The 26589-nt window shown below is 41.0% G+C and overlaps 1 protein-coding gene across 1 annotated transcript; it reads right to left on the bottom strand.

Annotated features, from left to right (window-relative positions):
• Nucleotides 1–212: 212 nt before the first annotated feature.
• LOC106608950 (trafficking protein particle complex subunit 14) lies at nucleotides 213–26147 on the bottom strand. The gene is made up of 11 exons (XM_014207202.3): nucleotides 25419–26147; nucleotides 24145–24240; nucleotides 23635–23764; nucleotides 23276–23362; nucleotides 20551–20671; nucleotides 19987–20134; nucleotides 19622–19683; nucleotides 11784–11956; nucleotides 6663–6799; nucleotides 6347–6546; nucleotides 213–3421 (listed from the first exon to the last, which is right to left on the bottom strand). The coding sequence occupies exons 1-11, from the start codon at nucleotides 25908–25910 to the stop codon at nucleotides 3220–3222; spliced, it is 1848 nt and encodes a 615-aa protein (XP_014062677.1). The 5' UTR covers nucleotides 25911–26147; the 3' UTR covers nucleotides 213–3219.
• Between the last annotated feature and the right edge of the window lie 442 nt (nucleotides 26148–26589).

Genomic DNA, 26589 nt, shown 5'->3' with positions numbered 1-26589 from the left:
TGTCCTACCGTAACACGCCCGTGTCTGCCTTACCTGTCCTACCGTAACACGCCCGTGTCTGTCTTACCTGTCCTACAGTAATGTACCTGTGAAATTGGTGTGCCACAAGGATGTCGTAGTACCCATTCAAATCCCATATTCTCTCCATTTCTCCCCCCGCTTCCACTTTCCTTTTTCTTGGTCAGCAGACTTACGACGCGTAAAATACAAACTTCCCAATCGCTCCAATTGTATTTATTCATACTTCAAGAGTGCAACAAACGAGGAGTGACCCAAAACAATTTTTTCCCAACACTTTTCCCTGACAGACGTTTGCATTCAAGGCATCTAAAAACAAGCAAGACCTAAAATAAGGCCAGTGAGACTGCTAGCAAACAACGTGCCACAGTACATCTGTGACACAATCAGCTGCATTTGTTGTTTGTGTGTCCAAAGAACCAAGAACAATACAATTAAAATCAATTCAAGTGCTTAACAACAATGACTGTTAAAAATAAGTCACTAATGTACATAAACAATCAAACTGTGAGCTACTTTGGTCCAAGTAGTAATAATACATTGTTTTAAAATCACAGAGGAAAGGAATGGAAATGTTTGTGACCAAACTTTTGTTCATCGAATGTTCTGGAACAATGAAAATTGAGTTGGAATGGTTTTGTTTTTCAGTTAAATTCCAGGCTTAAGGAAATAAAACATCTAAACAAAATAAAACAAGAAACGAAATAAAACGCATCCTCTGCACAAACAGTCTTGGGTACGTCTATTTCTTGACTTCATGTAAAGATATAGAGATAAAAACATCTAAATTAAACAAAGAATAAACAAGCAAGTACTCTGTGTCCAGGGAAAATAAGGCATAATAAGCCCCGTTTATACCTGGTGTTAACATGGGTCCTTTGTCCTGATCTTGTCTACATTCTGTATGTGCCCACATTTCCAGAAATGTGTCTACACATGGTATTAAAATGTGTCTGTTATCCGTCCAATGTGTCTGCATTGTGACCAGATTTCATGATCCCTTCCTTTATGCTAATTATTTCACTACTCTTTCAAAATAAGATTTATTTATTTATTATAAGACACATATTGATGTAATCAGTCAATGGTGCCACCTGTCAATGATTTTAACGGGTGGAATAATGTACTAAAATGGTTTCTCTGTCCAGATCTGTCTACACTTGTAAGATATAAAGACACAATGCATGCCTGACTACCTCCGGAGGTGGGCAGAATGATCTGATCACAAACAGATCACAATGTGTCTTTTGATTGTCAACACCTGTCTAAAAATGTGTGGACAAGATCAGGACAAGGATGCATGTTAGAGCCAGGTATAAACGGGGCTTTCGACACACAGTTAAAAATCTGATCGTTTGAAATGTCCCCAACCTCACATTGTAATTTACATCAGGGATAAAGACCCATTGGTAATTTCCATTGGCAATTGAACCAGGAAATAAAATAATACTTTAGACAAACATACAAAACATGCTTCAGGGGCACAAACATACACACACACACACACACACACACACACACTTATGCATGCACATACACATGCACACACACACCATTGTTCAATGTTCTCAGCACAAATGTAAACAGTTGAAAACGTAGCTACAGTAACGGACGTACGACTTCTAAATAATCCACTATAATAATCCATAATCCAATAATCCATCTGGATTGTTACCCAGGACTAAATCCCTAATAATAAGGTAAGGTGTGAATGAATGGCATAACAACAACAGGATCAAACAGTGTAATCAAAGTTTTAACAGCTGTGAACAACAGTGTGAGGCCGTGTCCCAAATGCCACCCTATTCCCTATTTAGTCCACTGCTTTTGACCAGGGTCCATAAGTAGTGCACTTTATAGGGAGTAGGGCGAACAGCAGTATAGCAAGGGAAAGGCAAATGATTTGAAAGAATTGTTCCCTATCATGGAGTGTGGACTATGAAGTGTGTGTTACGGAGTATGTCCTTCCATGTACAATATGTGTGCTTTGGAGTGTACTAAGGAGTGTGTATATGCACTTTTAAGACTATTAAAGCAGCAGCAAATGCTGATAAAAGAAAATCTAAATTATACAAATCGGACAATAAATATATTTAGCATAAACTAAAAACATCTCTGGTAGAATACTTATTAACTACTAAATACAGTGTAGAGACTGTGTGGCTCCAAGCCACTAAAATACAACACATTCTAATAAGAGTGAACCCGATGACACTATCCACGGGTGAAACAGATCTAGTCTGGTCCCAGATCTGTCTGTGCTGTCTTGCCAATTCCTATCGTGACAATGACCATAGGAGTTGTGAAGACAGCACAAACAGATCTGAGACCAGGCTAGAGTTATTCCACAATGCAACAGAACTCAACCCTTTCCCTGTGGTCTCCTGCTGCTTTTTTTTATCACAAGTTTGACATCCATCACGTTAGATACGTTTATCTAACAGTGTGTAAACTAACAAAATCCAGTTTTTCAGTAACAAAATCCGGGTTTTCACTAACAAAATCCAGTTTTTTACTCTTAAAATCCTGTTTTTCACTAATAAAATCCTGTTTTTCAATAATAAAATCCAGTTTTTCACTACCAAAATCCTGTTTTTCAATAATAAAATCCAGTTTTTCACTAACATAATCCAGTTTTTCACTAACAAAATTAACATCCAAGTATTACATTACATATACTGTGTAAAATGTATACCAGTGTATAACAATATGTATTAACAAGGTATTGGCTATTACCATAACCCTGTACGGTAAACACAGTAATCTTCAGTGAAAAAGTTCCCAAAGTGTTTCTACAAATAGTCTGGTTCTGTCTTCACCCTGTTTAAAACCGTAACAATTATTTACACATTAAATTACAGCATTACACAAGGAATAAAACAAGGAATGAAATGAAATGTTGACATTACAGTGAAATAAAAACTTCAAATGTTGTTGAGATAAAAATGTGAAATTATGTTGTTGAAAGTAACTTCTCCAGTGTCTTCAAATGATGTGGCTCACGTACAGTCAATCATTCAGTGTCTGACAGATTGTCTATCTGTCTGTCTGGTAAATCATTGTTCATGCGTGCCTTGTAGGATGTAGGAAATGTTCCGCATGAGACATGTCTCTCTCTCTCCATTTTTCTATCTATGTCTCCCTTCTTCCTCCCTTCCTTCGCTCCCTCCCATCTTCACAGTCTCATTGTTTCTACCTGGCTCAAGTACCAGCACTCCCTCTCTTCCTGTCTCTCGCCTTGTCTCTCAGTCTCTTCCACGGTTCCAGCACCAGTACCTTACACTCTCTCTTGGCGATCTTGTCCAGTGAGAGGACCGGCCGATCGGGGGGGAGGTAGAGGGGTCGACCCACTGGGGATCCCACTGGAGGGGTGATGGCCCTGCGCTCCATCACACTGCCCGTCCTAGAACACACACACACAGAGACACAAATACAAAGAGACATACGCACACACACACAATGGGGTTTAGGAGAGAGGTCAGAGAGTCAGAAAGAGGTCAAGGAGTCACTGCCATAATTTAGGGATTACAGGGAGTGTGTGTGTGTGTGTGTGTGTGGGTCTGCGTGTGTATGATTGTGTACATATATGCTTATGTGTGTGTGTATGAGTTTATGCATTGCATGTATGCTGATGTGTGTGTGTACGTACAGTATGTGTGTGTGTACGTGTGTGTGTGCCTTTAGAAAATATTCACATCCCTTTACCTTTTCCACATTTTGTTGGGTTACAGCCTGAATTTAAAATGGATTAAATTGAGATTTGTTTGGTCACTGGCCTACACTGGCCTACACACTAATGTCAAAGTGGCATTGTGTTTTTAATTTTTTGAAATGACAAATTCATTAAAAATGAAAAGCTGAAATGTCTTGAGCTAATAAGTATTCAACCCCTTTGTTATGGCAAGTCAAAATAAGTTTAGGAATAAAAATGTGCTTAACAAGTCACATAATAAGTTGCATAGAATCACTCTATGTGCAATAACAGTGTTTACCAGATTTTTTAATGACTACCTCATCTCTGTACCCCACACATGCAATTATCTATAAAGTCCCTCAGTCAAGAACTGAATTTCAAACACAGATTCAGCCACAAAGACCAGGGAGGTTTTCCAATGTCTTGCAAAGAAGGGAACCTATTGATAGATGGGTAAACATTTTAAAATCAGACATTGAATATTCCTTTGAGCATTTGAAGTTATTAATTGCACTTTGGATGGTGTATCAATACACCCAGTCACTACAAAGATACAGGTGTCCTTCCTAACTCAGTTGCCGGAGAGGAAGGAAATAGTGACTTTAAAACAGTTACAGAGTTTAATAGCTGTGATAGGAGAAAACTGAGGATGGATCAATATTGTAGTTAATCCACAATATGATCCTAATTGACAGAGTGAAAATAAGGAAGCCTGTAGAGAATAAAAATATTCCAAAACATGCTTGCAACAAGGTACTAAAGTAATACCGCAAAAAATGTGGCCAAGCAATTAACTTTTTGTCCTGAATTCAAAGTGTTATGTTTAGGGCAAATCCAATACAACACATTACACTCTCCAAATTTCAAGCATGGTGGTGACTGCATCATGTTATAGGTGTGGCTGTAATCGCTAAGGACTGCAGGGTTTTATCAGGATAAAAAAAGAAACGGAATGGAGCTAAGCACAGGCAAAATCCTAGAGGAAAACTTGGTTCAGTCTGCTTTCCACCAGACACTGGGAAATGAATTAACCTTTCAGCAGGACATTATCTTCCTCTTTGACATTACGGAGTATTTTAGCCACAAGAGCATAAGCGAGGTCGGGTACTGATATTGAGCGACTAGGCCTGGCTCGCAGTTCCAATACATCCCAAAGGTGTTCGATGGGGTTGAGGTCAGGGCTCTGTGCAGGCCAGCCAAGTTCTTCCACACAGATTTCGACAAACCATTTCTATATGGACCTCAATTGCGCACGTGGGCATTGTCATGCTGAAACAGGCAAGGGCCTTCCCCAAAATGTTGCCACGAAGTTGGAAGCACAGAATAGTCTACAATGTCATTGTATGTTGTAGTGTTAAGATTTCCCTTCACTGGAACTAAAGGGCCTAACCTGATGAAAAACAGCCCCAGACCATTAATCCTCCTCCACCAAACGTCACTGTTGGCACTATGCATTGGGGCAGCTAGTGTTCTCCTAGCATCCACCAAACCCAGATTCGTCCGTCAGACTGCCAGATGGTGAAGCATGATTCATCACTCCAGAGAACGTCTCTCCACTGCTCAAGATTCCACTGGCGGCGAGCTTTCCACCATTCCACCATTGCACATGGTGACATCACTAACACTGAGTGGCTGCTGCCAACATACTGACTCAACTCAAGCCACTTTAATAATGGGAAAATTGATGTAATCAATTTATCACTAGCCACTTTATATTATTTATATTATATCATGTTTACATAACCTACATTATTCATCTCATATGTATATACTGTAGGCTATACCATCTACGGCATCTTGCCATCTTGATGTAATTAGATGTATCACTAACCACTTTAAACAATGCCACTTTATATAATGTTTTCATAACCTACATTACTCATCTCATATGTATATACTGTACTCCATGCCATCTACTGCATCTTGCCTATGCCGTTCGGCCATCACTCATTTATATATTTTTATGTACATATTCGTATTCATTCCTTTACACTTGTGTGTACAAGGTAGTTGTTGTGGAATTGTTAGGTTATATTACTTGTTAGATATTACTGCATGGTCGGAACTAGAAGCACAAGCATTTCGCTACACTTGCATTAACACCTGCTAACCATGTGTATGTGACAAATAAATTTGATTTGATCAAAATAGGCCATGGAAACCCATTTAATGAAGCTCCCAACGAACAGTTCTTGTGCTGATGTTGTTTCCAGAGGCAGTATGAAACTTGATAGTCAGTGTTGCAACCGAGAACAGACAACTTTTATGCGCTACACGCTTCAGCACTTGGCGGTCCCGTTCTGTGAGCTTGTGTGGCCTACCACTTCGCGGCTGAGCCGTTGTTGCTCCTAGCACTTACAGTTGACTGGGGCAGCTCTAGCAGGGCAGAAATTTGACGAACTGACTTGTTGGAAAGGTGGCATCCTATGACGGTGCCACACTGAAAGTCACTGACCTCTTCAGTACGGGCCATTCTACTGCCAATGTTTGTCTATGGAGACTGCATGGCTGTGTGCTCGATTTTATACACCTGTCAGCAACGGGTGTGGCTGAAATAGCTGAATTCACTAATTTCAAGGGGTGTCCACACTATGTAGTGTATGTGTCTGTGCGTTACATGCGTGTATCTCCTACCTCATAAGAAGCGACCGTGATGGCTGTTGGTGAGAGAAGGACTGTGATCTTCCCAGACTCTGTCTGTCCAGCAGGTCTCTAACAGCAGGGCTGGAGGGAGAGTTCTTCCTGGACAAGGACAAAGACATGGGCCTGGCCTCGGCAGGGGGGTTGGAACAGGACGCTGTGAACTGAAGCTTCAGTTTCATGTGCTGGCTTAACTGGAGAGGAGGAGAGGGGGGCATGTGGAGTAATGTTTGGTATGCAAAATCGGAGAAACAAAAGAGGCACACACACACAGACACACACGTGCACTCTCTCCATCTCTCGCTGGTACCTCGAAGAGTCCTGCCTTGAGTATCTGGAAGCCGACAGTAAAGGAGAGGGTGGATCCTTTCCGACACTGGCCCAGGTTGTTAAGGGGGGAATGACATACCACAGAACTGACAGAGGGGTCCTCCTGACGACCACGACCTGGAGGGGAGGGGGTGACATTGACGGAAAGGGAGAGTGGGAGAGGCTGGTGTTTAGTTTACCCAAGGAGAGAGCAATATAATATAGCCTAAAGTGATTATGTTCCTCTGGTAGTTAGTTAGTTAGTTAGTTAGTTAGTTAGTTAGTTAGTTAGTTAGTTAGTTAGTTAGTTAGTTAGTTAGTTAGTTAGTTAGTGGCTTTGTTATAAATCATCACTGGACATTAGACAGAATTCCCACCCCACATCTACCGCCACTCTCTCTCTCTCTCTCTGTCTCAGGTTTGTGGGTGTACTATTTTTTGATTTAGTGGATCATTAAATACTTTTGACAAAATTATTGTAATATCGGTTTCAGGAGGTCAGCACTCAATTGGGTACAGTCATATCTAACTGACAGGAAACAGTCCACCTATATCAATGGGTCGTTTTCTTCCCCTAATGCATTAAACTGTGGAATACCGCAGGGCAGTTGCCTTGGACCACTTCTTTACTTAATATATACCAATGACCTTCCTTATGCCTTATCTGAAACTCAAGCTACTATATTTGCAGATGATACTACAATTTATACAGCAAGACAATCGGTTCAACAGGTACAGCAAGCTCTACAAGTAGATCTGGGAAATATCAGGGAGTGGGTTTGCCAGAACAAATTTATTTTGAACGCCAAGAAAACCAGGGTTATGTTGGTCTGTTCCACCAGGAAAAGGCCCGCACAACATGGGATGCAATTAAGTATGGGGGAAGTACAAATTGACGAAGTGGCAGAAACCAAAATACTAGGGGTTCAGCTAGACAACTGCTTATCATGGTTGTCTCCAATAACTCATCTATGTTTTAAAAAAATGCATGCATGATCAGAAGGATAGCAAAATATTCACCGGGAAAGATTCTTAAGCAAACAAGCCAAGCATTAATTGGGAGTCAGGTGAATTACTGTTATGTGGTCTGGAGACATGCATCAGCAAGTGAAATTATGAGCATGCAGGTTGCACAGAACAAAGCAGCAAGGATTGTTTTAAGGTAGAGATATGATTATTCTGTTGTAATCATGCACAATGCTCTTAGGTGGTAATTCATCAACAAGATAATAAAAAAAAAACATTGCTTATTTTATTTGACAATGTACACCATTTAAAATTGCCAAACTCCATTTACAACAGTATTCAGCTGGTAAGAGACAGGCTTTCAGTAAACACTAGGACTAGATTGTCCACCATCTACGTGTTATCCAGAAAGAAAAGAGAAATAGGCAAAATAACATTTAGATTCAGAGTAATAAAGATATTGAATAATTTATCTGAGTAAACCAGAAACCTTTCAATATACAAATTCAAACAATACTTTAGAACCATTTAAATATAAAACATTGGAAGGTTGTGCAGGACTATGATAGATGAAGGAATCAATCTATATTTTCAGACTGTATTTATCTGGTCAATATGTCAGCGTAATATGTCTGTTGTTTGTAACAGTGTGTTATCTGTGAAAATGTGATTGTATTATGAATTGTGCTTTAATGTTTAAGGACTCTTTGAAGATTAGTCCAAATGAGGACTAAAAGCGATCCTGATAAAAATCAAATCAATCTCTCTCTCTGTCCCCCTTGCTCCTCTCTCTATCTCTCTCTAAGTCATTTGTATTACAATCATACAGTGCCTTGCAAAAGTATTCATCCCCTATTTTGTTGCATTACAACCTGTAATTTAAATTGATTTTTATTTGGATTTCATGTAATGGACATACACACACAATAGTCCAAATTGGTGAAGTGAAAGGAAAAAAAATAAAAATGGAAAAGTGGTGCGTGCATATGTATTCACCCCTTTGCTATGAAACCCACTTAGCAAGGGGCACCACCAAGCACCATGAAGTCCAAGGAGCTCTCCAAACAGGTCAGGGACAAAGTTGTGGAGAAGTACAGACAAGGGTTGGGTTATAAAAAAATATCTGAAACTTTGAACATCCCATGGAGCAACATTAATTTAATTATTAAAAAATGTAAAGAATATGGCACCACAACAAACCTGCCAAGAGAGGGCCGCCCTCCAAAACTCATGGACCAGGCAAGGAGTGCATTAATCAGAGAGGCAACAAAGAGACCAGCTCCACAGTGGAGATTGGAATATCTGTCCATAGGACCACTTTAAACCATACACTCCACAGAGCTGGGCTTTACGGAAGAGTGACCAAAAAAATGACATTGTTTAAAGAAAAAAATAAGCAAACACGTTTGGTGTTCGCCAAAAAGCATGTGGGAGACTCCCCAAACATATGGAAGAAGCTACTCTGGTCAGATGAGACTAAAATTGAGCTTTTTGACCATCATGTCTGGCGCAAACCCAACACCTCTCATCACCCCGAGAACACCATCTCCACAGTGAAGCATGGTGGTGGCAGCATCATGCTGTGGGGATGTTTTTCATCGGCAGGGACTGGGAAACTGGTCAGAATTGAAGGAATGAATGATGGTGCTAAATAAAGGGAAATTCTTGAGGGAAACCTGTTTAAGTCTTCCAGAGATTTGAGACTGGGACGGAGGTTCACCTTCCAGCAGGACAATGACCCTAAGCATACTGCTAAAGCAACACTTGAGTGGTTTAAGGGGAAACATTTAAATGTCTTGTGTCATGACATTGGCCTGTTGGGGAGGTTTATGACCCCCATAAATACCTTTCCCCTTTTCTCTCTCTCTACTTTCTAAAGTTGACTCTTGTAAAGCCTTTGTAACATAGAGAGTGGTAACATCAAAAGGTGGGAAACGGAACCATATTTCGGTAATCCAACCAGTTGAAAATATGCGTTGGTACTTAATGAATATGATCTCAGATCAGTTGTTGTCTGAGACATTACTACTAATGACAGGATGACATAAACTGTATCTTGGAAAGTTGACACATTCTAGTTATCAGATTCACATGGAATTGTTGTGCAATTTAAATGTTTAAACATGAAACTATTTGTGAAAAGATGAAATGTAATTTTAGCTTCTTAAATGAGAGAACGGTTTGTCATAGAGAAACTCTGCTCACTCAGAGGCCCCGCCCAAGTGAACAGACATTGGTTGTAAACTAGGAAACATGCCCTTCTCTTCACCCCGATATAAGCCCGTTGACGAAAATCCAACTTTCTGTTCCAAGGACGTGAGGACTTGCGGTCCCCACGTTGAAAACACAAAGATCACCTACAGAACTAAGCCAACCTCAGCGTGAGCTCTGGTTGAATGACAAGAACCAAACGACATTAGCATCGAATTTCAACGTGAAGATGATGATCAACACGACAAAAGGATGAATTTCGACTATAGCAGCCAGAATATAGCATGAGCTTGAAGTATGGCAACTTGATATGAACTTTGAACTCTTATTCACTAAAGAAGTGATACCTCCTAGCCGTTGCGTTAGCAACAGCAGCTGTAAACGTGGGCTAGGAGAAGACGGACAGAGTATCCATTGTCCCACGCTCCAGTTCACCACTAGACATTCTTCGGAGGACAAGAGATCCATGCTGGACAACCCGGCCTTCTATCTACGACCAATCTACCGAAGCGCAGCTCAGAGTAAATATTTATTGCATTTTCCTTTTTCAAATGGGCGGTTATTTAGAATGCATAAGATTCTGTATTTACGATAGAGTAGCTGCCTACGGCCCAATAGAGACACAAAATCATTTTGGTCCTCAGTCTTCCCGCTCTTTCATTCAAAACCCAACCCCCTTTCTTTGTGTAACCAGCCGTCATATCTGTTCCGTCTGCTAGGGGCGTTTTCCTTTATGACATAATTTGTAATCAATGTATGATCCATTCTGTGTAGATGTAATTCTGTGTGATTATTTAGGTATTTAGTAAATAAATAATTAAACCAAATGTTGTATTGCTGATTCAACTTGTTAGCCAGGGTTCGTGAAGATAACCAAGAATTTACAACTTTCAGATGAGACTGAATAAGGTGACGATTAAATAATGACTGCTATTGAGGTAAAAGACTACCAGGTCTTTAAGAGTTTATTCGGAAGATAACAGCTCTATAAACATTCTTTCGTGGTGCCCCAACTTTGTAGTTAATTACATTTACATGATTAGCTTAATCAGGTAATATTAATTACAGAGAAATTATTTTATAGAATAGCATGTCATATCACTTAATCCGGCATAGCCAAAGACACATTTTTTACATTTTAGTCATTTAGCAGACGCTCTTATCCAGAGCGACTTACAGTAGTGAATACATATATTTCATTTTCATTTCATGCATTTTTGGGAGGGACTGCTGCGCGTGACGACACTTGGAATGGCCTAGTCAAAGCCCAGACCTCAATCCAATTGAGAATCTGTGGTATGACTTAAAGATTGCTGTACACCAGCGGAACCCATCTAACTTGAAGGAGCTGGAGCAGTTTTGCCTTGAAGAATGGGCAAAAATCCCAGTGGCTAGATGTGCCAAGCTTATAAAGACATACCCCAAGAGATTTGCATCTGTAATTGCTGCAAAAGGTGGCTCTACAAACTATTGACTTTGGGGGTTTTCAGTTTTTTTGTCTTATTTCTTGTTTGTTTCACAATAAAAAATATTTTGCATCTTCAAAGTGGTAGGCATGTTGTGTAAATCAAATGATACAAACCCCCCCAAAATCTATTTTAATTCCAGGTTGTAAGGCAACAAAATAGGAAAAATGCCAAGGGGGTGAAAACTTTCGCAAGCCACTGTATTTATTAGTTCAGTGTGTATGATCCTCTCCCTGGACTATCTCTCACTCTCTCCCGGTCTCTTTCTAACGGACCCTTTGTCATTACCCTCTGTCATTCTTTTTCTATCCCTCTCTTCTACTCTTTCTCTTGCTCGATTACACTCTTTTTTGTGTAAAAAGGATTAATCTTCTCCGTTTTCTACATCTCCCTCCCTCCCTCTCACCTCATCTCACTCCCATCTCCCTCCATAATCATCCCATCTCTTCCCCTCTCCCTCTCCTCTCCCATCCCCTCACCTTCGGGCGTCCAGACCAGTCTTACAGCCAGGAAGTCTTGCAGGTTGTTTAGTAGGGTGTATTTGACCCGGAAGTGCTCCTGAGGCTGCACAGCACTGGGACAGGAAGCTGTCATAACCAGCCGGGGTTGGTCCAGTCTTACGCTGGGCAGCTGGTAGTGGGTGGAGATGTACCTGGAGAAGGGAAGTTAAGTAGTAGAGTAATAATGGGGTAAGTATATTTGGACAGTTAGTCAACGTAGAGTAGTTATTATGGGATAGTTCCAACTAGATCTATGTATTTAAAGAGTTGACCCCATAGAATTAGGAATTAAAATACTATTAACTTTCTTATGATGGGATAAAGGTCAGCCATTTTGGTGAGGGAGTTGGTCAACCATGACAAGCCAGTGCTGTGATAAGATATTGTGTACAATATTGAATTTTAAGAATGTATCTGCACTGTGTGTTTGTTAGCTAGCTAGCCAGTCAGTTTTAGAGGAATGATTCCATAATTTTTTTCAGATTAACTGCCAATATGCCAACATTCCATTCAAACAATGCAGTGAATCCACAGCCATACACTGGCTGAAATCAGTTGATGAAAGTACATAGACAAGTTGTAAATGCAACAAGTACTGATATTGTATCATATAATAGCACTCACAGCCTTCCAAGAAAACAAAAACTGATACATTTATGGTCTGTTTACTTATATTTTAGAGGCTATTTACACAGAAAATGTATGCAAAATCCATATAAACTGTATTTATAATTATATGACAATATTTTAGGTTTACAATACTTATATTACACAAGTTCTAATATATCATATGCCTTAACTTTTCTGCATAAGTAAAATCAGGACTATGTCTCTACTGAAATTAATTTCAATTAGAGTAGTTTTTTGGATTTCTCACTGACCAACATTGCTGCCATTTTCACCCCATTCTGTAACTTTTAGGATTTATGACATAGCCCCTCTAGTAATTTAATAGGTCGTTATCAATAAAATGTTACAATACAGTAGTGTTGCCAACTTAGCGACTTTGTCGCTATATTTAGCGAGTGTTCAGACTCCTCTAGCAACACATTTTCAAAAAATCGACTAGCGACAAATCTAGCGACTTTTTCTGGTGTTATTGGAAACTTTTGGAGACTCTGACGTGAAAGCACGTATCGTTCTTACTCTTCTCAACGAGCAGCAGGTGCTGCCGTGGGCCCCACCCCAGTCCCAATGCACTCCCAGTTCACGTGCAGCAGTCCCTCCCAGCTGCAGTCAGAGCAGGAGATGTTCACCCCTCCACTGCAAATGAATCGCGCATACGGGAAGCCGCTGCTGGCTGATCCTGCCCTGGCTTACATTCAGGGTGGGATGGTAATGTAAAATGTTCTTTGTCTAAAATAAATCACTGCACAAAAATAAATCACTGCATTTGACTCACACAGCCTCAGTCACTTACTGACCTTGTCCACTGTGTGTGTGCCTCTCTGTGGCATAAGCTAAACATCTAGCTGGCTAGCTCATCATGTCTCAGTCTAAACTGTACACTCAAAAATACAGAAAGGAGTGGGAATCAAACCCTGAATTCAAAGGCTGGTTGAAGCCGTTTATTGGAGATGATACACGGGCGTACTGCCTGTATTGTAAGGCTGATTTCTACGCCAAACTTAGTGATGTAAAAAAACACATGACAACTCAAAAACATACTCAAAAGGCAAAGCCTTATAACAGTTCCACCCAAAACAAGCTGCCATTTATGGTTAAAAAGAAAGGCTGAGGCCACCATGACATTAGCTATCGTTGAACACTGTTCCATGCTGGCATGTGATCACATTGGAGAAGCATGTAGAGCTGCTTTCTCAGACTCCACTGCTGCTACCCACTTCAAAATGCACAGGACACAGTGCACAGAAATGATTAATGGTGTTCTAGCGCCATACTTTCTGAAAAAGTTGGTCGCAGATGTGGGTGGCCAGCGTTCCAGCCTCCTCCTCGATGAGTCCACGGATGTAAGTGTTTCTAAGTACCTGGGGGTTGTGATAAGGTACTTTAGTGACACCAAGCAGACAATTGTATCAACATTTCTGGGGCTTGTTGAGTTGGAGGGAGGAGATGCCAAATCTATAGCCCGTGCTGTTGTGGCTTTCCTCGAGAAGTGTTGTCTTAAAAAAGAGAAACTCCTGTGGATAGGGACTGACAATGCCTCTATTATGATGGGGATTAACAATGGGGTCCATAAAGTGCTGAAGGAGGAGTATGGCCTCAAATATCTGGTTCTTATTCGCTGTGTGTGCCACTTTCTGCAGCTTGCTGTAAGTCATGTTTCCAATTACACCATCCCTGTAGTGTGGATTACTTGGTACGAGAGACTTATAACCGGTTTTCAGTGTCTCCAAAGCGCAGGGAGGCCTACAAGGCCATATATGAGACCATCAACTGTGGGGAGAGACCTTTACAGATAACCAAAGTCTGTGCCACACGTTGGCTCTCCATTGAACCCACGGTTTCACGCATTTTGGACCAGTGGGAGGAGCTTAGGCTGCATTTCGCAGTCACCAAGTCCAGTGAATACTGCTACATGGCTGAGGTTTTCTACTCCATGTACAGTGATCCTCAAAACATATTGTATATGATTTTTTTAAAGTCAGTGCTAGGTGAGGTACAGTTGGCCATCAAGGCTTTTGAGGGAGAGCAATTAGATCCTCTTACGCTACTTGACAGCTTGGTTAGCCTGATCAAGTCTGTGAGCAGCAGGGTGCTGAATCCACTGGCAAATGTTGATGTACTCAAAGGGCCAATAGATGGATACATCAGTCCCAAACCGTACCTTGGTTACCTTTTTGAGTCAAAGGCAGCTGAGCTCCACCTTGCGCCTGAGGATGAAAACAATGTCCGAAAGCGGTGTGTAGCCTTCACCATCTCCCTCACTAATGAGTTGAGGGTGAGACTGCCGGACAACATCAAAGCATTGCAGTACATGTCAGTTTTCAATGTGGAGGAAACTCTAAAGCACAATAAGAGCCCTGGAGAAATAGAAAAAAATAGCCAAGCTCCTTGGCTACTCCCCTGCAGAGATAGACAAGATTGTCCAGCAATGGCATGCCATCCATCTAAGTAAATGGAATGAGACAAAAAACACACTGGGCTTCTGGAGTGAGATTTGGAAGTTTGGGGATGCAGCTGATATCAACCCGTTTCAAGAACTTGCCATGGCTGCTGTGTCTGTGTTGTCCTTGCCACACTCGAATGCTGAAGTCGAGAGAGTACTCAGCCAGATGAGTGTGGTAAAAAGAGAATTTAGAAATCGGATGTCCTTGCAGACCCTTAACTCCATCCTGTACATTCGATATGGACTGAAGCTGTCTGGTGAGGCTTGCTATGAGCACCAGCTGCCTGATAATGTTTTGCAGCTTTTTGGCACATCTTTGGTACATCAGCTGCTTACTCATTTAAGTCAGCTCCCTCAGTTGCTGAACCTGCCATAGAGAGCCTTGACCAAAATGGCGATGGCCCACTCTTTCTGTGAGCCAGCACAGCCTTTGTGTGTGTGGAGGGGGGTCTGGGAAATTTTTTTTTTACCTGAATTAGGGCCAGACTAGTTACCATAATTTTCTCACATTGCCATTGACAGTTTTTTCTATTGTCTCTTTTGGTCCATTTAGATTGTTAAGGTAGATTGTACACAAAAAAATGTAAAAAATGTTATGGTTAAAAATGTTCATGTTTTACTGTGACTTGTTGTAGTGGACCATAAGGTTAAAAACCATAACCAAACTAAGAAAACAAACAAAAAAAAATATTATTATTTTTATTATTAAATAAAAAATTTAATAAAAACTAAGTAACTCCGCCAGAGTGTTTCTTTTGGGTCACTTTTGCCGGTCCCAAGCCCGGATAAAGGAGGAGGGTTGGAATTGTGACATTTAAAAAAAACAAGAATCGACAGAAGAAAGTTCATTTGTCGTTCTAAACATATTTAGGGTGTTTTTTACTCACTTTTTTGTCTCTCCCACGACGTTATTCCTCTCTCCAACAGCGTCCATCACAATTACATGCACATGGCAAATTATGCAAATTAGGTGATTACGTCATCTAGCGACTTCTAGCGACTTTTAGGACAGCCAATAGCTACTTTAGTAACTGAGGAGTTGGCAACACTGCAATACAGTGCAGTGTTCGATTTGGCTGCTGAGGGTTAAGGAAGCCCCCAGCTCCGCTAAAACTATTGACAACTATGTGCCGTTTTACTAAATAAATTACTAAATAAATGGTATAACTATTTGGTTTTAATATCATCAGCTCTTGAAGAGCATAGTCAGAACTACACATCATCAGAGTTATACAGCAAGTAACTGCACGCTTTTCATGATTATTAAACATCAATTGTTTACAGTGAGGGTAGCCTATCCATTTGGCATGTAGCTAGCAACATGTGTCATTTAGCTTGCTTCATTAGAGATTTGGCTTTTGGAAAAAACTTGACTTCGGCAAGTCCTCGTCCTGGTAAAGTTGACAGTCGGACTACTGTCATCACCACCGTTGATGGCAAGCAAAGCCATCTAGTTTATCCCCTTAAAGTAAGCTCGTTAACTAGCCATATTGGCGTAATCTGTTATTAGCTAGCTAGCCAATTTGTGGTCTATCAATCAATGTAGCCTCACCTGCGTACCGGCAGTCCCCACAAGGTGGAGTGGACCAAGAAACTCTGAGGGCCCATGCACCTGTCATCGATGTCTATTTTTTATTTATTTAATAAATCAATTTGACAGTAACCCTCCAAAAAGTCATTAATACATCTTTTAAATTGACATATGTACTAAGAAACTACGTGTTGGTTTTTTGGGCTTCAGGAATGTGACTGAAAAAGTGCCTCAGACCTTGAAAAATAACAAATTAAACTGAAAGTATGAGATGATATCTGTAAACAAATGCCTTGGCTACGAGGCTACGACGGCGCCAGTGCAATGAGTGGAGCTTACTTAGGTGTTCAAAAGCGCATATCAGACCGAGAGCCTAATGCTTCTTAGGTAGTTCTTTATTAGTTTTTGTTTAGAAAAATATCACTCCGCAGAAGCAAGTTGCAGGGATGGTAAAAACAGCTTGATTGCCATATTATCATCAGGGAAACTGGGAAGAAGGGCGTGGTACATCTTTAACTGCGCCTCTCATTCTCCTTAATTGCCAGCATCAACACGGTACGGAAAGAGATTAACTGGATAGGAAGCTCTGGGGACAGGTCGTCTGGATACTGGACAGCCAATAAATTGGCAGATGCAAACAGATTATCATATTTAGCGGACAACAGTTCTTGAGGGCTTGCGATTTCGTCTTCTGATGTTTGAGTTGAGTGGTTGCAATATCAACAGTCCCTTATCCCATCTCTGGTGTATCTTGGAATGTATCATTCAAGACTAAGTTTAAATTGTGTGCAGCACAATGGACATATAATGCACAATGTCTCTGGAAATACTGTCTGGGTTGGCAATACTCAGTATGGAAAACAGTCGGGTTCGGGGGCCAAACACCGACGTTGCGGAGGAGGTCCAGAGAAACTGTGTTAGGCTAGTGTATCGCCTATCACGTCTGTCAGCAGCAATTGTGATTGAAAAAAGTACATTAGGTCTACTTACCACTATGTTTAGCCAGCTGTACAAAGATTCTACTGGTCCGGTAGCTTGCAAAGTAAACATTATCAGCTAACAGTACATCGGCAAATGCGCCATCGAATGGTCTGCACCTTATTGTGACGTCTTATTGATAACGACCTACAGGATTTCTATGGTTGGGCCATTGAGGTTTCTGCTTTATGATGCATTTACAGTTGAAGTCGGAAGTTTACATACACCTTAGCAAAATACATTTAAACTCAGTTTTTCACAATTCCTGACATTTAATCCTAGTAAAAATTCCCTGTCTTAGGTCAGTTAGGATCACCATTTTATTTTAAGAATGTGAAATGTCAGAATAATAGTGAAGAGAATTATTTCTTTCATCTTTTATTTCTTTCATCACATTCCCAGAGGGTCAGAAGTTTACAAACTCTCAAATAGTATTTGGTAGCACTGCCTTTAAATTGTTTAACTTGGGTCAAACGTTTCGGGTAGCCTTCAACAAGCTTCCCACTAAAAGTTGGGTGAATTTTGGCCCATTCCTAAAGACAGAGCTGGTGTAACTGAGTCAGGTTTGTAGGCCTCCTTGCTCGCACACGCTTTTTCAGTTCTGCCCACAAATTTTCTATAGGATTAAGGTCAGGGCTTTGTGATGGCCACTCCAATACCTTGACTTTGTTGTCCTTAAGCCATTTTGCCACAACTTTGGAAGTATGCTTGAGATCATTGTCCATTTGGAAGACCCATTTGTGACCAAGCTTTAACTTCCTGACTGATGTCTTGAGATGTTTCTTCAATATATCCACATAATTTTCCTACCTCATGATGCCATCTATTTTGTGAAGTGCACCAGTCCCTCCTGCAGCAAAGCACCCCCACAACATGATGCTGCCACCCCCTTGCTTCACGGTTGGGATGGTGTTCTTCGGCTTGCAAGCCTCCCCCTTTTTCCTCTAAACACAACAATGGTCATTATGGCCAAACAGTTCTATTTTTGTTTCATCAGACCAGAGGACATTTCTCCAAAAAGTACGATCTTTGTCCACATGTGCAGTTGCAAACCGTAGTCTGGCTTTTTTATGGCGGTTTTGGAGCGGTGGCTTCTTCCTTGCTGAGCGGCCTTTCAGGTTATGTCAATATAGTACTCGTTTTACTGTGGATATAGATACTTTTGTACCTGTTTCCTCCAGCATCTTCACAAGGTCCTTTGCTGTTGTTCTGGGATTGATTTGCACTTTTCGCACCAAAGTACGTTCATCTCTAGGAGACAGAATGAGTCTCCTTCCTGAGCAGTATCACGGCTGCGTGGTCCCATGGTGTTTATACTTGCATACTATTGTTTGTACAGATGAATGTGGTACCTTCAGGCATTTGGAAATTGCTCCCAAGGATGAACCAGACTTGTGGAGGTCCACCATTTTTTTTTCTGAGGTCTTGGCTGATTTCTTTTGATTTTCCCATGATGTCAAGCAAAGAGGCACTGAGTTTGAAGGTAGGCCTTGAAATACATCCACAGGTACACCTCCAATTGACACAAATGATGTAAATTAGCCTATCAGAAGCTTCTAAAGCCATGACATAATTTTCTGGAATTTTCCAAGCTGTTTAAAGGCACAGTCAACTTAGTGTTTGTAAACTTCTGACCCACTGGAATTGTCATACAGTGAATTATAAGTGAAATAATCTGTCTGTAAACAATTGTTGGAAAAAGGACTTGTGTCATGCACAAAGTAGATGTCCTAACCGACTTCCCAAAACTATAGTTTGTTAACAAGAAATTTGTGGAGTGGTTGAAAAACAAGTTTTAATGACTCCACCCTAAGTGTATGTAAACTTCCAACTTCGACTGTACGTGACACTACCACATTCTACGGCAGCCATGTTGGCGACCCATTAACATTATATGGGGAATGGCATGTCACTAGAATGGGCATTATGATGCATTTACATGACACTACAACATCCTATGGCAGCCATGCTAGCTACATTAACATTACATGGGCGATATATAAGCAATGCTTTGTAACTGACTGTCTAGAATTAGAACAATATTCAGAATTCAAAAAGTTGGCCCAACTCTCTTAAATATATGGCTCTGGTTCCAACTAATAGTCGGTGGAGATGTACTGTACCTGGGGAAGGCTAGTAGTTATAATGGGGTCGTTATAATGGAGTAGGTATAGTGAGTGTGTGGGGTAGTTTTAGTGATTATGAGCCAGTTCTATCTATTAGTAGATGTAGACCTACCTGGTAAAGGGAAGTTTAGGGGTGGACCAATGCAGCACAGCCACCAAAGGAACCTCCAGACCCTTAAGCAGAGAGCAAAACACATTCACATTCCTCAAATGATTTCATGCTGTGCACACAAGGACATTCATGGCAGATTTCTCATGCATATGTTTAATCTAAAACAGATGAAATGATCGCACACTAAGTATGATATCATATTACCTGAAATGTATCTCACTGCCCTTTATGTATCTCACAAACTAGGACCATTTATTTGATATTTCACACTGTCCTTGTTTTTCCCACTCGCTCTCTCTGTCCCTCTCTCCTCTCTCTATACCCCCCTCTCTCTCCCCATTCCTCCCTCTCTCCTCTCCTCTCACCTCGTTGCTCTCTTCCTCCGGCTGGTCCCTGAGCTGCAGCTGAAACAGGAAGTTCTGCTCCTCCAGGGCAGAGAGCATGCTGGGAAGGTGAGAGGAGCTACTGTTCATCCTGTGGAACGACGCCATTCCAACCTCTGCTGATTGGTGGCTGCAGACAGGAAGTAAATGATGCCATCGCCATGGTTACAAAAGTTATGTACTTTTTACATTCTGATCAAGGTTCATAAAAAATAAACAACAGTATGGGACATTCAGACACTCATTATATCTTTATGCAACATTTTAGAACAAAATATACAATATGTTTCAACACTTATAAACAGCGTCCCTGAAAAGCACCTTGTCCGGCAGACACTGATGCTTTTTTACCCTTAACTGCAAAAGTTGGTATTAGTAGTACTGTAATCTGATCCTAGATCTGTGGTTAAGGGAGTGTACTAGACATTGTCCACCAGGATGACAGCCATCAGGCACTGATCTACAGTCAGTTTCTGTTTCACCCCTAATGGTTAAGTTTAGGAATGGGGGGGGTCCCAAAATCCTAGATCCTAGATCTGTACTTACCAGACATTGTCCACCAGAAGCACAGAACCATCAGGCATCATGGGGAGGTAGGACACGTTGAAGTTAGGAATGATTCTCACGTCCCTCACACAGACCTCCTCCTGAGAACTGGAGTTTAATACTGGGGTGAGGGAGTGAGAGAGGGAAGGGAGTTAGAAAAGGGATAGAAGGGGAGGGGGGAAATGGGGGAAGGAGAGATAGAGAGAAACAAAAGCATAAGAGAGGAAGAAGTTTAGGTGATGTCATAATACTATTGTCAAAAACAATAGTCACTTCCACTTCAGAGGAAGGCCCAAAAAATTGCCAAAGACCCCAGTCATCCAAGTCATAGACTGTTCTCTTTGCTACCACACAGCAAGCGGTACCGGAGCGCCAAGTCTAGGTCCAAAAGGCTCCGTAACAGCTTCTACACCCAAGCCATAAGACTGCTGAACAATTAATCAATTGGACACCTGGACTATTTACATTGACCCCCCTTTGTTTTTACACTGCTGCTACTCGCTGTTTATCAACTTATCATCTATGCATAGTCACTTTACCCCTACCTACATGAACAAATGACCTCAACTAACCTGTACCCCCGCACATTTACTCAATACCAGGCCCCCTGTATATAGCCTTGTTATTGTTATGTAATTCTACTGTTACTTTTTATTTTTACTTTATTTTATTTAGGAAATATTTTCTCAATTCTGTTTCTTGAACTGCACTGTTGGTTAAGGACTTGTAAGTAAGCATTTCACAGTAAGGTCTACGTATTCGGTACATGTGACAAATAACATTTGATTGGATTTGATTTGATATGGGTACTATTTATATACAGTACATACATGGTATATAGCTATATACACAATAGGGTTGGGCGGTATCCAGATTTTCATACCGTCATACCGTTTCTGTACCATACTAGGGTATACTGTATTACCGGAAGTGCACACAGGGGGTGCTATAATTATACATTTTTAACACACAAAACTATTGAATGTCTCTGCTGTAACCAAGAAGTTTGATCTTGACATCTAGAGCCACTTAGCTAGCAAGTTAGCAAACCAAATGCATAGCTGGATCCCTGAGCTGGATATAATTTATAGTTATACTTAAAGGTGCAATATGCAGAAATCTCTCAGCCATTTCCTGGTTGCTTAAATTCTAATAGTTAAACTTGAGAACGGGAAGCATAGAAATAACGAACATAGAACAGATTTACAGCTTCTTAGACATGCTTTCAATGAGAATGACTTATCTAGACCTCCCATTTCTATGTGAATTTGGCCAGGTTGTCCGAAAAGTGACATATTGCAGCTTTAACTTAATAGTTATAAGCAGTGGCGTAGTGTTTTTATGGTATTGAAAATCATACCGTCGGTATTTCAAAATAACCCGGTATATGGCATAAACGGTATATTGCCCAAGCTTAATACACAACCCTCACTAATGTAATCCACATCCCATAAAGACAATACACAATACTGTAAACTTCAGGGTAATTTCAAAGGGTGCTCTACTATACATACTGTAAATATAAATCCACATATGTGAGCCAATATCCTGTACCGCATGTACACGTAAGAGCTACTACCTATATAAACTATTGAGCTATTGTGATAACACGGTGATAACACTGTTGTCGGTGTAGTTAATTACTTGGGACATGTTTCCTAACTATCTATTGAAGAAGGTCTTGGTTATTTGTAATACTTTTCTCTCCCTTTGAACATTGGGTGGAGCTCTGCTATTGTCCAGGGCCTGTATTTCACAAAGCGTCTCTGAGTATGAGTGTTTATCAAGGATCAGGTCCTCCCATTTATGGATTTAATATCTAAAAGACGCTTTGTTAACATGGGATCATGATCGCTAGCTGGGGACTTTTCTTTAGAATGGGCCCAACCTAACTATGAACCTGCACTATTACTGGGTCAGACTCGGTACCACCAGAGAGTCAGGGATTATCCTGGTGGTTGATTAATTAAATACAGTGAATTAACAGGATTTTACACACGAGAGGGTTGTTATTGATCTTAGCCCTGGGCTGAGGACTAGGATACAGTTTAGTGGCTCTCTGTGGCTAAACCCCTTTCTTCAAAGGCGAAAGCACTTCCTTAAACCAACTCAGCATTGTTTCAATCTTAACTTTGTTCACCAGGAGTCAGGAGCTCTTGGCTCTGCTTCAGAGTAGTTATCGGACTCATATATTCTTAGCCCCTACCCTCACAGGCTACAGCGAGGGGCTAAAGGTTTTTATTTTCAGGTGGTCAGAAAAAACTCTTGGTCGTAAGCATTTGTGGTTAAGTATAGAATAGGTTATACTCAAACAATAATGCATATGAAACCTTGGATTATAGTGAACAACACACAGCTAACGGGAGTTATTTAGCATGAATAGCGGAGTATAAATAAATATACCACACTATGGACCAAGTTTAACAGAGTTAGCCCCCCTCTGCTCCCTACCTTTGAGAACGGTCAGGTGCAACAATGTTAGTATTCCCCCATCACAATATAGCAGTGTGTAAAGGTATTACACTTTCATAAAAAAAGGTGCTACCTAGTACCTAAAAGGGTTCTTTGGCTGTCCCCATAAAATATCCCTTTGAAGAACCCTTTTTGGTTCCAGGTAGAACCCTTTTGGGTTCCATTTAGAACCGTTTCCAAAAATGGTTCTACCTAGAACCAAAAAGGGATCTCGTATGGGGACAGCCAAGAACCCTTTTGTTGTCTTCCCCACCTTTGAGGATGGTCAGGTGCTTCCCGGAGACAGTCATCTGTTGACATTTCACAGTTGGTGGAGGAAGAACACTCAACGTGGTGCTGACTGGACGGGGGATGGGGACGGGGGGAGAACAAGAGGGAGAAAAATAGAGAGGGTCACTTTTAATACACTTTACACTGAATGTATATTGCAGTTGTTCATCAACGTGAATTGCGTTGTTTTACTTTATATTCAAAATGTATTTTAAATATGTAGGCCTATACACATTTGGTGGGCCTTACAGTGAATTGAGATAATGTTTTACAATCTAAGATAATCATTATCCTTCTCAGTCACAACCCAGAGGGAGCCACTGGAGAGTGAAGGACTCTGACCCTGGGCTTTGAAGGTATTAAGGTCTTGTCTGAAGGTGTGTGTGGGGCTCCTTAGCTGTAGGATGGTGAGGTAACCATGTTCCCTGATCTCTGCCTTTTCCTCCTCCTGCTTCCACACGGTCACTATGATCTGACATAGACAGGAAACTAGAGGTTACAACAAGGTTATAAACATGCATTGAGGTTATAACAAGGTTATGAACATGAAGAGAGTCACTACAATCTGACATAGACAGGAATAGAGGGGTTATGACAAGGTTATAAACATGCATAGAGAGGCTATGACAAGGTTATGAACATGCATAGGGTATAGTCACTACAATCGGAGACAACACAGAGTGGGGGAGGAAATGGAGATATGATGGGAACACGGATAGAGAGATGAGTAGAGAAAAAGACAATGACACTGTCTGTCCTGTTTTCTGTCTCTGTCTCTCTCTCTCTCTCTCTCTCTCTCTCTGTGTGTGTGTCTCACTCACATACAGACACACACACTGCATGACTTCTCACCTTGACCTTGAGAGTGTTGACGGGGAGTTTGTCCAATGAGACGGTCAGAGGGAATATGACCTCCTCGTTCAATACCACTGGCTCGTCCATGGGTGACTAGGAGAGAGGAAGAGACAGAAATACTCTATTACAAACAATGAGAAAGCAAGAGGGAGCGAGAGGGAGGGGGGGAGGGAGAGAAAAAGAGAGTGTGTGTGAGAGAGAGTTAAGAAAGAAAGAAAGAAAGAAAGAAAGAAAGAAAGAAAGAAAGAAAGAAAGAAAGAAAGAAAGAAAGAAAGAAAGAAGATTATGTAAACAATGGAGGAGGAGGATGTAGGGACAAATAAAGTTTGTATTCTACATTTGTACTATAGATTATCGATACAGATGTGAGTCACTCCACCTGCTAGTACACTATTATTATGGTCAAATGTAATAGAAGAAGAGGGATCTGTCTTTCACAGAGGATATGACAAATATGAATGTGTGCAAAAAATACTCATTCATTCGCTCTATTTGTCCCATGCTTACTATTGACTATCATAGTGGGTGGTTGTTACCCTCAATTGCCAACACCTCAAGGTTAAGTTAAATGTTTGGCTATGAGGTTAAGTTGGCATGTATGTCTGAATTCTCTGCCAATGTAGTCTGAAAATAATTCGTAGGTTATTGCTGTCTGACAAATCGAAAGAAGTGTTGGTTAGTTAAGACTCAAGAAAGTTTGCGGCGTCTATTTGTATGTCATCACAGTGACTGTAGCTCGAACCAACCTGTGCTCCTTGCCACAATAACAAGCAGTCTGTCAGACAGACCTGGGTTCAAATACTACTTGAAATCTTTCGTATACTTTGAGTGTTTTGAGCGTTTGGTTTAGTCTGCCTGGAGTGCCAGGTGGGCTGGCTTTACATTTTTGGAACTGTTCTATTGGTTCCATTGCAACAGGCATGCTCAATCAAGCGCAAAGTAGGTTATTTGAAATTATTCCAAAAAGTATTTGAACCCAGTTCTGCTGTCAAACAGTATTTTGGCTTGTTCCAACTGTCATAGGTCAGTGCTTGCAGGAAGTTAAAAAAAGGTCTGGTTGACTGTTGTGGTTTACATTTGTACTTCTGCTGCACGAGCGTTGCACTTTCTTATATGCTCAGGAAATGTCAGCACTTCCTATTTTACACAGCAGGTGTACACGTAGCCTATTATAACACTCAATACGGTATTAGCTTGTTGTTATGTGTATAGTCCAATTATTTAGCCATTGTTCCCTCCAATTATTACTGTCATACATCCTTTCATATTACCTGAACCGGTGCGCGCCGATACTGCCGTCCATCACGCCCCGTATTATTGTGTATGAGAAGCGGCTTGCATTCTCTGAAACCTCGGTTTCTTGACTCCCTTCTGGCTGTGTGGACTGTTCCCGCAGCAAAGTCAACCTCGTCGGGATCCTCGTCTGCACAGTCGTCGCTGTAGCTTCTCTGGAACTCGTGGGGGTGAAGTTGGGAGCGATGTCGGCTCTCTCCGGGGCAGACACTTGCTACAGCGGAGAGGGACCCTACCAGCTCCTTCCAAGCCCGGGTAGCGCTGTCACCTGACCCGCTTCTCTTTGTCCCGCTTGAGCCCGACGCTCCATCTCTGGACCGCAGGACCAGCAAGAACTGTACCGTTTCGCCGAGGTAGAGGTGACTGCGCCGGGGGAGAGTTCGATATTTTGACGGGTCGGAGAGGTCCGTGATGGGAACCGCAGGGAAATACATAAAATACTCGCACTGCGATTCCATCATTAGAACCATGGCTAGCTAGATTATGTATCCTGTTGATAGCTTGCTATACAATCACACAAGCTAATACTATTCAAAACTCACTCGGGGGTTAATAATCTTAGTGTATGACCAGCATCGATAGTTGGCCTATTTTTACAAATATCTCTATAATAATAAACATTTAAAATCCAATTCACTGTGTCCATCATCAGTCGGTGAACCTGCGACTGACGCTTTCACTGTGCAGCATATCTGTGCAGTGCACTCCAGTACAACTAGTCGACCACAGAGAAAAAGAGCTGAATTTTTAAACTAGGCAGGAGTATTCAACTGCTGATAAGTGGAATTAACAGAGGCCCACATGGCAAGCCTTTCACCATTCAGGTAGACCAAAATAATCTCCCAATACATTTGAAATTGTTTTTCACCCAACATGTTGTAGCTAAATAGTTAATGTATTATTAAAAACTGTGCGCTTGTTTGACAATGAAGGAAATAACACTTGATCTTGTCAGTTGAAAATCCAATTAATCCCATTGTAAAACTTGATAATGTGATCAATTTGCAACAAAGGCTAGAGAGATTTGCAATTTCTATTTCAATCTTAAATAGATAAGCCACTCAAAGCCACACTAGGATCACAGACAAAGCTTTGGTCAGGAAATATTTGCTTTTATTTCATACAATTGAGAAAAAAATATATGAATGA

Source organism: Salmo salar, chromosome 07 (assembly GCF_965601325.2).
Source record: "Salmo salar chromosome 07, fSalSal1, whole genome shotgun sequence".
Classification (NCBI taxonomy): domain Eukaryota; kingdom Metazoa; phylum Chordata; class Actinopteri; order Salmoniformes; family Salmonidae; genus Salmo; species Salmo salar.
Note: the sequence above shows the minus strand (reverse complement) of the source record. Positions and strands in the feature narration are given on the sequence as shown.